Source organism: Diabrotica virgifera, chromosome 6 (assembly GCF_917563875.1).
Source record: "Diabrotica virgifera virgifera chromosome 6, PGI_DIABVI_V3a".
Lineage (NCBI taxonomy): Eukaryota > Metazoa > Arthropoda > Insecta > Coleoptera > Chrysomelidae > Diabrotica > Diabrotica virgifera.
In genome coordinates this window covers 248,797,276-248,813,246 of record NC_065448.1, presented here as the reverse complement: position 1 = coordinate 248,813,246, position 15,971 = coordinate 248,797,276, and the positions used below count along the sequence as shown (strand labels likewise).

The window sequence follows — 15,971 nt, the reverse complement described above, 5'->3', positions numbered from 1 at the left end:
AAATCTTCATCTCATATATCGTTTTCTTACTCTATATTTTGTTGTATTTTATTTCGACAAAAATCAAACTAATAATTTTATTAAATTCATATAAATTTATGGTGTAAACGTTTCGTTTGTGTATATTCCCACATGACGTATACGAGAGTTTGGTGCAGTTTGAAATGGCGTCAACTTTCGTACGGCGCGGTAGGCCGTGAAGTGGGTTCAAGCCCCAAGCAAGTTATTATTTTTTTATTTTTTTTTTATAGATTTTATGATTGTAAGTATATTATTATATAATTTTTGAAGATATTCTTCTTTTTTGAAAGTGGTAGATAAGAAAATTAGTTTGATTTTTAGATAAAATAAGTACAAATAACATTTTAAGTATATTTACTTCGTTTAAATTACCTATTATAATTATATAATAGAAGTATAACTTCTTACGTGCGTACAAAGTACACACACATTCTTTTTTATTAGTATTACTCTATAGAGTAACTAGGTCCATTTTCCGTTGGAACTTTACCAAGCTGCAGACGGGGTTGTGAATTGCATAGTGTAGAATTCCTTACCTTTTGTCTTCACTGCAGCATCTATCTGGCTTGCAAATTGTAGAAGCCTTGGAGGTGTCACCAGGGAAATGGACCAATAAGTTTTCAATTTAAAAATCTTTTAGTAATATTTTTAATATTTTTCAATATTATTAATGTTGTTATTAGGATTGAAAACTTTACCTTTCCTTTGGGAAACTTTAAAGTTATTTTGAGGCAATCTTTATGGAACGCTTTATTTTTATCAAAAATGAATAACCATTTTTAATTTCGTTGCAACACGAAACTACAGCCGCATGCCCAGAGGCGGCTCTAGCCCATGTAGCGCCCGTGTGCAGTCGATGTTGTGGCGCCCTTTGGTAGACGCGCAGTCAAAATGGAATAGTCGAATAGGAATAGGTATCTACCTATTAGGTACACTATTAGGTACACTTTTGCTACACACTAAGATGCTACATATTTTCTATATTGCTTGGAAGCTTGGACATTGAAGAGACAACACATAAAAAGAATAGAAGCGTTCAAAATGTGGTGTTACAGAAGAATATTGAAAATTCAGTGGGTTCAAAGGATTACCAAAGTTGAAGTGCTACGACGTTTAAATAAGGAGTTAGAAATTATGAAGAGTATAAAAACTAGAAAACTGGAATATTTTGGTCACATTACCAGAGGAGAAAAATACGAGTTGCTGAGAATTAATATGCAAGTAAGGATCCAAGGAAGAGGAAGCATAGGAAGAAGACGCATCTCCTGGCTGAGGAACCTTAGAGAATGGTTTAACTGTAGTTCATTACAACTGTTCAGAGCAGCAGCAAACAAAGTGACCATAGCCATTATGATATCCAACCTCCGATAGAAGAGGGAACTTTAAGAAGAAGAAGAAGGTACACTTATATTGTAAATCCAGATATAAATAGTCCAATATTAAATGATGTCGGGGGCCAATAGGTATTCACGGCGTCAGAACAACCTACCCAAAAGAGCCCCTCCAGACTTTTTATCGGCAGATAGTTTACCTTCAAACTAATTTGTCGGCCAAATATCGGCCGACAGTTTAATCATTGTGAGCTAATAGTCCAAGTAATGAAGCTTGAAATAGCACAAACCCTCGCAATTTTTACAGAATGGATCGATTTGCTTGAAAATTTGAGAATAAGTAGTGGATAGTCCAAGGATCAAAATCTATATGATGCCGAAAGGCGCTTTTACCATGGGGGTGGTTGCCACCCCCCTGTGGGGTGTGGAAATTTTTTATTATATTTTGACCGCAAAAGTTGATAAAAACGTTCATTCTAAGCAAAAAATGTTCTATACATTTTTTTGATAAAATTAATAGTTTTCGATTTATTCGCTATCGAAAGTGTTAGTATTATATCGAAAAAATCAATGTTTTTAATCAGTTTTCTGCTAATAACTCCAAAAATTTCCGTTTCATCAAAACAACCTTACTTAACAAAAATGTACTATTTGAAAAAATAAACAAAACCGTGTTTTTTTTTTTATTTTCCTAAGACCAACAGTAATCAAGATATAGTTTATTATATGTTAGCTCTCCTTTGTCAAATGCTAAATATTGTAGATTCAAAGTCAAAAGACGGGAAAAATATGCATTTTTCAAGAATAACTTGTTAAAACTAATTTAAAGAATTTAAAAATATCTATCTCTAGAAATAAAAAAGAAGTCTCTAGCTCAAAAATTAGGTGACTTATAATGAAAAGAATGTCAATCCCTATTTTTTTCAGCGCAAAAGTGGTCGGAAGCAACCCCGTAATCACCACCCCAATTTAAACCAGTCATTGACTTTATTTGGTCTTATTTATTTATGTATTATTAATAGGTTCGAGAAGTTTGACCGACATAGAATGATTAGTTTAAAAAAAAATGAAGTTAACAGCGATTAACGAATTTTTGTAGTTTGGAAAAAATGATCTTTTCTTCTGAATAGAAAGATTAGCATCAGAGATGTGAAAAAATGTTTAAATATTAAATTGTAGCTAATTTAATTCTCAAGAATTTGGTATAAAATTTTTTCTGTGATAAAAATTAAGTGAGCTATTGACAATTAAAACTTGTAATAGCATGCAAAAACCACCTTTACCAACCCTTTCAAAGTCACCACTTTTTGTGACTAAGGATTTTAATAAGATTTAATATTAATAGACTTATAGATCTTGTAAAAACATACAAAATTCTTTTATACCAAACTTTCTAAGTTACAAAATAAAAAAGTTACGGTTAAAAAATCAATATATTTTTTTGAGAAAAAAAAAAGGAGAAATCCAATTGTAAGCATAATAATGTAAGTTAACGGTGTTTTTAGTCACTGGCCTTATTCATTCTTCTTTATTAGTGTATTATTAATAGATTCTAGAAGTTTGACTGGTTTAAAATGATTAGTTTTTAAAAAATTGAAGTTAAAATCGACTAAAGAATTTTTAAAGTTTTGTAGAAAATGCCATTTTCTTCAGAATAGAAAGATTAGCATCAAAGATAAGAAAAAAATGTTTAAATATGAAATTATAGGTTATTTAATTCTTAAGAACTTGGTGTAAAAAATTTTTTTTCTACGACAAAAATTGAGTGAATAGTAAATGAGTATATTATAGAAGAACATTGATTTTTTCCATATAAAACTAACACTTTCGATAGCGAATAAATCGAAAACTATTAGTTTTATCAAAAAAAATGTACACAACATTTTTTGCTTAGAATGAATGTTTTTAATCAACTTTTGTTGTCAAAATATAATAAAATATTTCCACCCCCGAGATGGGGTAGCAACCACCCCCATGGTAAAAGCGCCTTTCGGCATCATATAGATTTTGATCCTTGGACCATCCACTACTTATTCTCAAACTTTCAAGCAAATCGATCCATTCTGTAAAAATTGCGGGGTGAAAAGCTTCGGTTCCTGGACTATAACTAGGACTTGTGCACACACGACGATTGTTTATCGGTCGATAGTTTAATTCTCTCCTAGTTTTGGTATCTAATACTTGTGCAGTGCGAATATTTTTTGAATATTTTGCGAAAAAATGGCATCGTCTAATTCACAATCGTTAATTGTAGAAACCTGCATGGCCCAAGTAGCATGATTAGTTCATTGAAGGGGACTAAGATTATCCGATAAAAGGCGAAAAACTTTTTTGGGTAATCAAGTAATTTAGAATACATTGTGTAGAATTTTCCACTAAATAATCTATCACTATCAGCATCATCAACAGCTATTCCAGGTTCCTTAGGAGTATCCATTCATTTTAGTTTGTTGTTTTTTGCATCCATTTGTGACCAGCCATTGACTTGATGTCATCAGTCCACCTTGTTTGAGGTCTGCCTCTACTTCTTTTGCTTGCACTTGGTCGCCATTCGAGAATTTGCTTCGTCCAACGGTTGTTTTCCATTCTTCCTATGTGTCCTGCCCAGTTCCATTTTAACATGGCAATCTTCTGGATCACATCTGTTACTTTTAACTTTTCTTTTACTGTAAATTGGATGCACTCAATACTCTTGGAATCTCTTCTTGGATTTCCTCATCCGTTATATGAGAGCGATGATAACATTTCTGGATAATTTTTTCATTGTGCGACTACTAACTTCAACAGTCAAATAAGAACTTTAGTACTAAATCGTTCGAGAGTAGTCGGTCGGCTGTTGATAGTGTGCGCCCTCTTCACCAACCCGACTGTTTAGTTGGCTCAGTATGTGCACTAACAGCCCAACCCGACCAAACTATCGGCCGATAAAAAGTCTGCAGTTTGCGGGGATCCGCTACTCCGCTTACTGCAGTGTTTTATCCTTCCAGTGTTTTAATTTTTGAAGAAACGAAAAAGTGTCATTATTTTGCTTTAAAAGTTCGAAGCGTTCGTCAAATTTAGTAATTGTGGCATCTAATAGGTAATAGGGTAATAGTAAAAGTTTACTTTAAAATGTACTATCGCGTCAGTTACTTATTCATATTTCGCCTCCTATTTAAAAAATTTTCATATTTTATCTTGAAACAAAGTAAAGGACCCGCTCTTTGGTGCACGGCGCCCCTAACATCCCGGCGCCCGTGTGCACCGCACACCCTGCACCATATGTAAAGCCGCCTCTATGCCGCATGATATTCTAATTCAATCAGAGAGTGCAGCAAGCACCTCTATCGGCTTCGAAACTTATTAGTCTCTCATCAGGAGGCACAATATGCTGCTCTCTCTCTCTCTCTCTCTCTCTCTCTCTCTCTCCTCTCCTCTCTCTCTCTCTCTCTCTCTCCTCTCTCTCTCTCTCTCTCTCTCTCTCTCTCTCTCTCTCTCTCTCTCTCTCTCTCTCTCTCTCTCTCTCTCTCTCTCTCTCTCTCTCTCTCTCTCTCTCTCTCTCTCTCTCTCTGACCCAACCAGGACAAACGCAGGTGTGCAGTTACGGATTGCAACGAACGAAATGGCAGGGATGCCCTAGCTTGCAAATTTTAGAAGCCTCGGAGGTGTAACCAGAGAAGGTTCCCATTCTTTTCAATCTGGTGGGATGTAGAGTAATATTTTTATTATTATTTTATGTGCTATTAGATTGAAAACTTAGTCTTCTGCTAGTAGTTGCCGCTAGGGCATCCCTGCAATTTCGTTCGTTGCAATCCGTAACTGCACGCCTGCGTTTGTCCTGGTTGGGTCAGAGAGAGCAGCATATGTGCCTCCTGATGAGAGACTAATAAGTTTCGAAGCCGATAGAGGTGCTTGGTGCACTCTCTGATTGAACTAGAATATAATGCGGCTGTAGTTTCGTGTTGCAACGAAATTTACTGATAGGTCCGAAAACGTTTTGAACATATTTTATTCAATCCATTGTAGCCCAGTAAATGAACGGTAAATTCGGCGATACCGTGTAATTTTCAGGGGCAATTCCGAATTGCATGAAAATTTGGATTTAGTTCTACTTACCCTCCACTTCAAAGTTGAAATTGTGCCGTTGGTTGCTTTTACTTGGGGGGTGACATTTACCCCTTCTCGGGGGGTAAAAAACATACGTTCAAGATAAGACCAGAAATGGATAAATTCACTGATTTTAAGGAACTTTTATTCTATAGAGTTTTTTACTTAAGTCAATACTTTTCGAGTTATTTGCCATTGAAAATGTTGATTTTTCGACAAAAAAAACTACGTTTTCAGACGGTTTTCGCAAATAACTCAAAAAGTAAATATTTTATCGAAAAAACTATTCTTAGGAAAAGTGTAGCTTATAAAAAACCCAAAAAAATGGTGGATCAGTAAAGTATATCAATCAAATAAAAACAAAGTTGTAGCTCATGAAAAATACGTTCTTATTCGTCTAATTCCAAATCGAATATTTCAAGGTGAAATCACCGAAAAATTAAGCACTTTTTCGGGAAAAACCCATTTAAACTTTTTTAAAGTGTTTATAAAAAGCTTTGTTTTAATTGTTAACAAAAGTTTTAGCATTAAAAATAAGCAAGTTACGCTCAAAATAAAGTTGGCCCTCTTTTTTTTTGTAAAAAATCATTAAAATCTCGCCGTGTTTAGCTCCCCAAATGAAATTAATCGCTACCGCTTTACAAACAATTTACTTACCTATCTATTTTTTATATGATCTGTCAGTCTCACCGGTTTAAAGTGTTTATTTTTGAAAGGGTTATAATTAAAAAAGCTTGAATGGGTCACTAATCACGAGTGTATGCAAATTTGAACAGCCATATCTTAACCAATTTTTGTCTTACGGAGAAACAAAATGAAACTAGCATATTTATAATAGCAAAACCTACATTTTTTTACTCTTTAAGATTTTTCTTTTCACTAATACTTTTAAGTTATTTTGAAAAAATGAAATTTTTAGAAAATTTTTTTTTACTACATATAAAACCAAATGTTTTCAAAAATAACCACTTCAAACCAATCAAACTTACAGATCATATAAACAATACACATACAGTTAAAATAGATGGTAAAGCCAAACGATTAATTTCATTTAGGGTGCTAAATAGAGGGAGGTTTTCACGATTTTTTTACCAAAAAAAGGGGCCAACTTTTTTTTCATTGTAACTGGTTTATTTTTGATGGTGTAAACTTTTATAAAAAACAATTAATAAGCTTTTTTTCGATACTTTAAAAATGTTAATAAGGTTTTCCCGAAAAACGCTTCTTGCTTCGGTGATGTCGCGTTGAATTATTCGATTTGGAATTAGACGAATAAGAACGTATTTTTCATGAGCTACAACTTTGCTTCTACTCAATTTGTAGACTTTACTGTACACCATTTTTTTCGTTTTTTTTATAGGCTACACTTTTGGTAAAAATATTTTTTCGATAAAATATTTACTTTTTGAGTTATTTGGGAAAAACGGTCTGAAAACGTAGTTTTTTTGTCGAAAAATCAACATTTTAAATCGCGAATAACTCGAAAAGTTTTGGCTTACGTAAAAAACTTTATAGAACAAAAGGTGCTTAAAATAAGTCAATTTATCCATTTCCGTCCTTATTTTAAACAAGCGTTTTTTACCCCCGAAAAGGGGTAAATGTCACCCCCCAAGTAAAAGCAACCAACGGCACAAATTCAACTTTGAAGTGGAGGGTAAGTAGAACCTAAATCCAAATTTTCATGCAATTCGGAGTTGCCCCTGGAAATTACACTCCAAAACGGTCATTTATTGGGCTATTGGGATTTTTTAAGATTTTAGTAAATTATACCGATTACATAGAAGAGGTTTTACTTCATGTTAGAGTTTGTTTAACTATATGGTATACAGCCAACCCAGGGAACTACTCTTTTTAATTTATTGGTATATTTCTTAAAATTAATTGTATACTTATCAATGATTTCTTTTGCAGGCCGTCAGTAAGGAGGATCTCGGCATGGATTCGTCCAGGATAGGACTGGACTTCATTGTCGAGAACCCCGATTATATTCGAAAGTTAGCAGCAGCCTTGGATACTCAAAATGCTACTGTCAAGAAACAAGTATTCGAATTGCTGTCAGCTTTGTGCGTCCACAACGAAGATGGCCGAGCCAGGGCACTTGATACATTAGATCATTTTAAGGTAGGTGTACAATTAAGGCCTGTATACATGTGAAATTATTAATATAATTCAGAGTTTTGTGGACTGTATTAGGTTGTTGGTTCAAGGGAGCTTGGAGAGGGATTATAATATACAGACAAGATCTAATTAAGATTATAAAAAATCTTACCCAAGTCACTGTTTCACTCGTATATCGATCAACGTCACGTACAGGTGGGAAAATGAAAGAATAGGGATTTTCATTCACAGTCATTTGTTTCGAGCTTCTGTCATGTGTCACATAATATTAATATATCTACGTCATACGTTAGTGGCATATACCAGGGCCGGCCCGTCCATATAGGCGAACTAGGCGGCCGCCTAGGGCGCAAAATCCGCCTAGGGCGCAAAATTAGGGACGTAGTACTTTCTCATGTAGTAGTTGTGTAACTCGCAGAGACAGAAAAATCACTGGGTAATGAAAGGTGAAGGATATTTTATTTTAGTTGTCTTATAAAATAAGAAAACGCAAAACTATAACTTAACGTTAACATTAATTACTCGTTTTGGCAACCTCGCTGAGCGTAAGCCTACTTAGTGGCGCAGTGGTCGCGGCAACCCCACACTCTTCACTTCAGTCAAGCCAGCAGTCATAGCGTGAACGTGAACAGAATAAGAGTACTAGTCTGTCATTAGGGCGCTGCGTGTTATGCATTTTCACTTTTCAGTTTAGTGTAGTAGTGCAGTGTTGTTGACTTTGTTTGTGCATTGATTGACAGTAGTAGTAGTTGTTAATTTACGATAACAAAACTGCAAAAGGAAGTTTGAATTAACAAGTAAGTAGCTTATACTCTTCATATTTATAATTTTTTTCAGTCATCATATCATATAGGCCATTGTCATATTGTTGTTGTATATAGGCCTAAATCAAATCAAAATTGAGATTGTTTAATTATCATAACTTAAAGAAAACCCCTTGTGAACACTTGCCTCTGTTTCGCCTACGATGCCGATGTGATTGATTAGGAACTGGCTGCTGAGTGCTGGTCATGCTGGCTGCTGTTCTGGGATTTGGGCGAACTGAGTGGTTGTTTAATTTATTTAATATTACACAATATGAATGTTGAATGAATTATTAGTTTTGAAATCCACCTGGACATTTCTAATTTTGCTTCCAAATATTTATCAAAACAAATTATTTTTTGTTGAAAACAGTATAACTTGACTTTTTAAGCAAGAATGACCATTGGATTTTTTTGTAAAATTTTTTAACTTCTAATTTCTATCAAATTGATTTCAAAATTAGGCCTACTTTAAATGTATTTATAAATAATATTAAAATAATAGGCTATTAATGTAATTTTATTTAAGAGAAGTCCTTGCTTCTTGGGGGTGTAATCCTAATTTCATATCTTGAGTAAAGACATTCAAAATTTTTTCATTTTTTCAAAATGAAGTTAGCTTAATCCAATCATTGTTTTCTTTCCAGATATGATGTCAGGAAAACACTCGGGCTCTTGGTTTAAGAAAAGAAGACAGGAAAGAGAGGAGTCAGCAAAAAAAGCTAAAGGGTCTTTTGAAAAATATTTAATTAAACCAAATGACACAACTCTTAGGGAGGAAAGTTATAATGAATCACCTTCCACCTCTGGAAAAACCAACCAGCTCCTACCTCAAGAATATGCTACAGAGAAAACAGATACTGAATCACCTTCTACTTCTGGGGGAATCATCCAGATCCAACCTCAAGAATGTCCTAGGAGGATAACAGCTATTGAACCGCCATCTACTTCTGCAGAAAACAACGAACGTCAACTGCAAGAATTTCAAAATAATTTCGTTGAAATGGACGTTGACGTTACAGATAATGCAGTGGAATTACTGCCGGAAAATTCAATCTCACCCAAAGTTACGCTTGATTATGCTGATCCAGCGTCTTGGGACACTCTAAATATTAATCGCCAAACTTTACGAACCATTTTAGTAGAGCATGGACCTGACCAAGTAAAAGGAAAATTTCCGAAGGGTGTGAATAACAGAAAATTTTCTGACTTTCATTATAGAAGGAGGCTTCCAAATGGTGAATATGTGTACCGAGACTATCTTCAATACTCAAAATCTACCGACAAAGTTTTCTGTTTTTGTTGTAAGGTGTTTGGCGGCATAAATGTCTCTTCTTCATTAGGCAAAAGTGGTTGTAATGACTGGCACAATATGTCGGCCCTCCTTGAAACGCACGAAACATCAAATGATCACCTTCAAAACTTTGAAAAATGGAAAACACTGAAAAAAGCACTTAAAAAAAATTTAACTGTTGACAATGTTTATGAACAAAAAATAAAACAAGAGGAAATTTACTGGCAGAAAATTCTAGAACGGCTGTTTGCTCTCGTCAAAACTCTTGGGTCCCAAAACTTGTCATTTCGCGGCACGACAGAAAAATTAGATGTTAATGACAACGGAAATTTTTTAAAATTTATTGAATATTTGGCCATGTTTGACCCAATAATGAATGAGCATCTAAGAAAAATCAAAAGTGATGTCAACAGGCACACTCATTACTTAGGGAAAAATATACAAAATGAGATGATTCAAACTTTAGCTAATGCAATAAATGCAGATATATTGTCCTCAGTACATACGGCTAAATATTTTTCTATTATTTTAGACTGCACACCAGATGTTAGTCACGTAGAGCAAATGACAATTATTATTCGATTTGTTGAACTACCAAAGTCATCTCTGGCATCCTCAACAGAAGTATCTAGTTATCATCAAGTACTTGTAAAAGAACACTTTTTGGGATTTGTGCCTCTCACTGAAAGTACCAGTGGTGAGTATATGACGGAAGTAGTTTTAGAAAAGTTAAAAGAGATTTCTTTGCCTGTAGAGAATATTCGTGGGCAAGGTTATGACAACGGAAGCAACATGAGAGGAAAAGAAAGTGGAGTTCAAAAGAGAATTTTAGATGTCAACCCACGTGCATTTTATGTTCCATGCTGCTCACACACTTTGAACCTTGTTGTGAACGATGCAGCTTCGTGCTGTGTAGAGGTTACTACTTTTTTCGATGTGGTTCAACGAACATATGTGTTTTTTTCGGCATCAACTCGACGATGGGATGTTTTGCGCCGTCATGTTCCAGCTTTGACATTAAAACCCTTAAGTGATACAAGATGGTCCAGTCGAATTGATGCACTAACGCCTCTGCGGTACCACTTGTCTCATGTGTGTGATGCTTTGGAGGAGATTTCTGAGGACACTTCTCTAAAAGGATCAAGTGGCAGTATTGCGAAGGTAGAAGCACTTGGATTACTTAAACACCTCTCAGACTTCAAGTTTATTGTTGCCCTTGTTACATGGCACAATATTTTATTTCAGGTAAACCTAACCAGTAAGATACTACAAGAAAAGGATTTGAGTCTCCAGAAAGCAGTTAGTCACCTGAAAAAAACCGAAGAGTTTTTGGTTACAGCCAGAAGTGATGTACAGTTTCAGAGAGTTCTGGTTGATGCTAAGGAAGTAGCAGAAGAAGTTGGAATAGAACCAATTTTTGAGAGGGAGAAGGTCCGAATAAGAAAAAAGAAGAAAATGTTTGATTATGAATCAACAGATGAATCAGCAAATGTTGCCAGTGACCCGTCAGAAAGTTTCAAGATTCAATTTTATTTTGCTCTTTTAGACACGGCTGCTAATGCGGTAAAAGAAAGATTTTCCCAGTTAAATACAGTATCTGGTGTCTTTGGATTTTTATACAACATTACTGATCTTAAAAACAAGACTACATCTGAGGTTAAGTCGATGTGCAACAACTTAGAAAAATCATTAGGAATTCAAAAAGATGGACGTTTAATTGAATCTGATATTGATGCTGTAGGACTGTGTTCTGAATTGAAAGCAATTTCTCATCATCTCATCGACTCTATATCAAGCCCTGAAGAAGTCCTAAACTACATTTACCAACACAACCTTGAGAATGGATTTCCTAACATATGTGTAGCACTTCGTATTTTGCTTACGATGCCACTTTCTGTAGCTAGTGCAGAACGGAGTTTTTCCAAACTTAAATTAATTAAAACCTATCTCCGCAGTACAATGTGCCAGGAGAGACTTGTAGGTCTGGCGACAATATCTATTGAAAGTGAGAGAGCAAGACAAGTAGACTTAAAAGTTCTCATTCAAGAATTTGCTAAGCAGAAAGCAAGAAAAGTGCCCTTAGGACTTTAGTTTTTAGCCAAGAAATACTGTTAATTTCTAATCTGTATTTAAAAGTGACTTTCAGTCCGAAGTTAATAGAACAGTAATCCAATAGCAAACAATATTGCAATATGTTAGTCAGTGTATTGTTTAAGACAGTGTTATAAAAGATTTGTAGACTAACTTTGAGTCTCCGTTTTTTATGATGAAAATTATATGTACAGAATTCAACTTTGACCCATTAAACCCATATGCCTTTGGTTAAAGTACGTCTTATGTAATTACATTTGCTTTTTATGAAATTAAAGTTTGTGTTATGTAAAATAGCAGTTATTTTATTTATATATCCCAGTCATTAATCAAAGGTTTATTAAATTAAATTAAATTATTAACATAACACAGAGTTGAAATACCGTGTCCCGGTAAAGTGCTAGTTGAACTTTTTCAACTGTAATGAGGGCGCAAAATTTGTTTTCGCCTAGGGCGCCGCAAACCCTAGGGCCGGCCCTGCATATACCAATGATACAAACCAAAGACGTATGACATAAATATATTAATATTATGTGACACATGACAAAAGCTCGAAAAAAATGACAATCGATGAAAAGCCCTATACCCATGACCGATCACATCAATCACTTATTTTGTATTTGCTATCTTTTTCTATAACAAACGTTTGTTATTTATAGAAAAAGACAGCAAATACAAAATAAGTGATTGATGTGATTGTTCATGGGTACTCTTTCATTTTTCTGACTGTATGCTGGATTCACACACGGTTGTTTTTCGTATGAGGTTTAATTGTTTTTAGAGAATTAGCGATGTGTCTATAACGGATTAGTGGTTTACACTATTTCACAGATAGTATGATAGAATTGATCCAAAAGATGGCATAACCCAGACATCCAAAGTAAAAGTTATCCTCCTACACCAAATTGTTCTATATGGTCCACATAATGTCCAGAAAAAAGTCACACCATTTTGAGCGTCGGGTTTGGGGGTGAGAGGGAGGAGGAATCGGTAAATTTTTAGTTTTTTACGTTTTTCGTCAATATTTCTAAAACTGTGCGGTTTAGCATGAATAACCTTCTAAACAAAAATGTTCTACATTAAATTTGAAATAAAACAGGTCCTATGCATAATCCTTTTAAAATGAACGATTCCAAAGTTACGGAGGTAGTGTAGTATAATTGGTCCAAAAAAAAGCCTAACGCAGACATCCAAAAAATAAAAGTTTTCCTTCTACACCAAATTGTTCTATATGGTCCACATATGGTTCAGTAAAAAGCTACACCATTTTGAGCGTTCGGTTTGGAGGGAGATGGGGGAGAAGTCGGTAAATTAGTAGTTTTTTTACGTTTTTCGTCAATATTTCTAAAATTATACTTTAGCGTAAACAATGTTCTATACAAAAATATTCTACGTAAAATTTAAAACAAAAAAGGTCCTATACATAATTGTTATAAAATCAATGGTTCCAGAGTTACGGAGGGTGAAAAGTGGAGGTTTTCGATACTTTTTATATTTTTTGGGCAATTGATGATAATTTTTTGTGGTGAGGTTGACGTTTCTTCAAGGGCTTATCACTAACATACCATCGGCCACTGAAATAGCAAATTTGATTTATAAAACACAATCCTGTTAAAGAAAATCAGTAGGAAATTGCCATGGGCGCCCATGGCAATTCAGGTCGTAGGAAATTGCCGTGGCCCCCCCTGGCTTTTCAGGTGCTGTATACTATATATGGTTATCCAAAGTATACAAAATATAATGTGCAACATCTTCACGTCTGCCCCCCCCTGAAAATGTTATATGGGCGCCCGTGGGAATTGCCCAAAAAATATAAAAAGTATCGAAAACCTCCACTTTTCACCCTCCGTAAATCTGGAACTGTTGATTTTATAACAATTATGTGTAAGACCTTTTTTGTTTTAAATTTTATGTAGAACATTTTTGTATAGAACATTGTTTACGCTAAAGTATAGTTTTAGAAATATTGACTAAAAACGTAAAAAAACTACAAATTTACCGATTTCTCCCCCATCTCCCCCTCAAACCGGACGCTATAGAACAATTTGGTGTTGGAGGAAAACTTTTACTTTGGATTTTTGGGTTAGGCCTTTTTTTACCGATTTCTCCCCCATCTCCCCCTCAAACCGGACGCTATAGAACAATTTGGTGTTGGAGGAAAACTTTTACTTTGGATTTTTGGGTTAGGCCTTTTTTTGGACCAATTATACTATACTACCTCAATAACTTTAAAACCGTTCATTTTAGAAGGATTATGCATAGTGCCTTTTTATTTCAAATTTAATGTTGAACATTTTTGTATAAAAGTTTGTTTATGCTAAATCGTATAGTTTTAAAAATATTTACGAAAAACCTAAAAAACTACTCATTTACCGATTTCTCCCCCCTCTCCCCCCCAAACCCGAAGCTCAAAATGGTGTGACTTTTTTCTGAACATTATGTGGACCATATAGAATAATTTGGTGGTGCAGGATAACTTTCACTTTGGATGTCTGGGTTTGGGTCTAGTTATACCATACTAAGAGGGGAAAAGCGTTTATTCAGCGATAGATGAAACCAGAAACGGGTTTTCGCATATTAACTAATTAGTGATTATCACTAAGAGAATTAAAACAATTTCAGAACCTTGCTATCAAAGAATATAAGATTGGGCAAAGAAAAAAACAGCCGTTCGTTTATACACTGTACGTTACATTATCTTCTAATGTCTTCACTCCTCTTTCGATCTCTCAGCGTATTTCCTGTAATTCTTCTCAGTACTCTTATCTCTGCCGATTCTAATAGACTTTGTGTTGTGACTGTATCGGGTCTTGTTTCTGATGCATATGTCATTATTGGTCTACACTGGCTTTATAAATTCTTAACTTCATCTCTGTGTTAATATGTTAGTTTAGCCATATAGTGTTATTGAGGCATCCTGCCAATCTATTTGCTTTTTGTACTTGATTTCTCACTTCTTTGTCCAGGTCTCCGTAGCTTGACAATGTAATTCCAAGGTATTTTATTTCCATTACTTGTTCAATACTGATACCATCAATAAATTCTATTTTAAATCTAATTGATTCTTTACTGATTACTATTGTTTTAATTTTCTGAGACGAAATTGTCATACTGAATTCTTTTGCTCGTATATTAAATCTGTGGACTAATCTTTGTAGACTATCTTCATTTTGGGCTATCAATATTGCGTCGTCTGCGTAACAGAATATTTTTACCTCTGTGTTTCAACTACTGTATCCTCTCCGTTTGTTAACGTTTTTGATGATTTCACCCATGGTTAAACTGAAGAGCATAGGACTCAATGAGTCTTCCTGCCTCATTCCACTGCCTATGTCTACAGTTTCTGTAAATTGTCCATCTATTTTGACTTCCATTTTGTTGTTTTGGTAGATGTTTTCATTAGTTTTTATATCTAGAAGTATGTACTTCTATATTATAGAGAAGATGGATTACATATTTGAGTCTGGCTCTGTCAAATGCTTTCTTCAAGTCAATCAGACATAGAAACGCTGGTCTATTATACTCTAGTGCTAGTGATTTCTCAGTAATTTGGTTTATGATGAATATTGCATCTATACACGATCTTCCAGTACGAAAACCCTCTTGTTCACATGCTAAATGTTATCCTCTGATTCATTAGTTCTTGTAGAATTTTAGTTGTAAGTTTTAGGGTACTATTTAACAAGTTGATAGGTTCCTATTTTGAATAGTAAAATTAGTTCGCTCGTTCTCCATTCTTCCGGTATTTTATTGTGTTTTATTATTTTGTTAATTACAGTTGTTAATTGTTCTGTCATTGGTATTCCGTCCTCACCTGCAGCTTTTCTGTTCTGCTTTGCTTTTAAGTGTTTTTCTTTTGTGTTGTTCTGGTAGATATTTTTCATCGTTTTAATTATTATTAGAGTACCTATACTGTTGCCCTGTAAAAATAACAATTACATTTAGGAAAAAACTTAGAAACTCCTTTAAAGTAAAGAATAGGTATAGCCTTCGTATTGATACTTCGGCCTCTTTAAGATGAATGAATTAAAATAATCGATTTTCGCCTTTTTCGATAAATGTCTTAACCTAGATACTGATTTGTTTGTACTTTGGTTCATACAATATGTTTACTATAGATACTTGAATTAAAATTAATGGAAAGTAAAACGTACCGTATAATGTGCGTGAATTGCTGTACTAAATAGATTATTTCATTATTTGATGTCTGTTAGATAAATAAATAGC

The 15,971-nt window shown here is 34.4% G+C and overlaps 3 protein-coding genes across 34 annotated transcripts in view; 2 read left to right on the top strand and 1 right to left on the bottom strand.

Annotated features, from left to right (window-relative positions):
- The window catches only part of LOC126887500 (protein roadkill), a 506,726-nt gene that overhangs the window by 45,231 nt on the left and 445,524 nt on the right, over window positions 1-15,971 (bottom strand). The gene's annotated exons all lie outside the window — the stretch shown is intronic.
- Window positions 1-15,971, top strand: part of LOC126887495 (cap-specific mRNA (nucleoside-2'-O-)-methyltransferase 2) — a 190,229-nt gene that overhangs the window by 63,966 nt on the left and 110,292 nt on the right. The gene's annotated exons all lie outside the window — the stretch shown is intronic.
- The window catches only part of LOC114338881 (formin-J), a 552,435-nt gene that overhangs the window by 450,323 nt on the left and 86,141 nt on the right, over window positions 1-15,971 (top strand). For 2 of the 17 annotated variants that reach the window (XM_050655080.1, XM_050655062.1), the window contains one exon: window positions 7,350-7,559. The exons of the other annotated variants lie outside the window; for them this stretch is intronic. In XM_050655080.1, coding sequence (XP_050511037.1) covers window positions 7,374-7,559 — 186 coding nt within the window. In that variant the 5' untranslated portion in view covers window positions 7,350-7,373. The remainder of the gene's footprint in view (window positions 1-7,349; window positions 7,560-15,971) is intronic. 17 annotated transcript variants of the gene reach the window in all.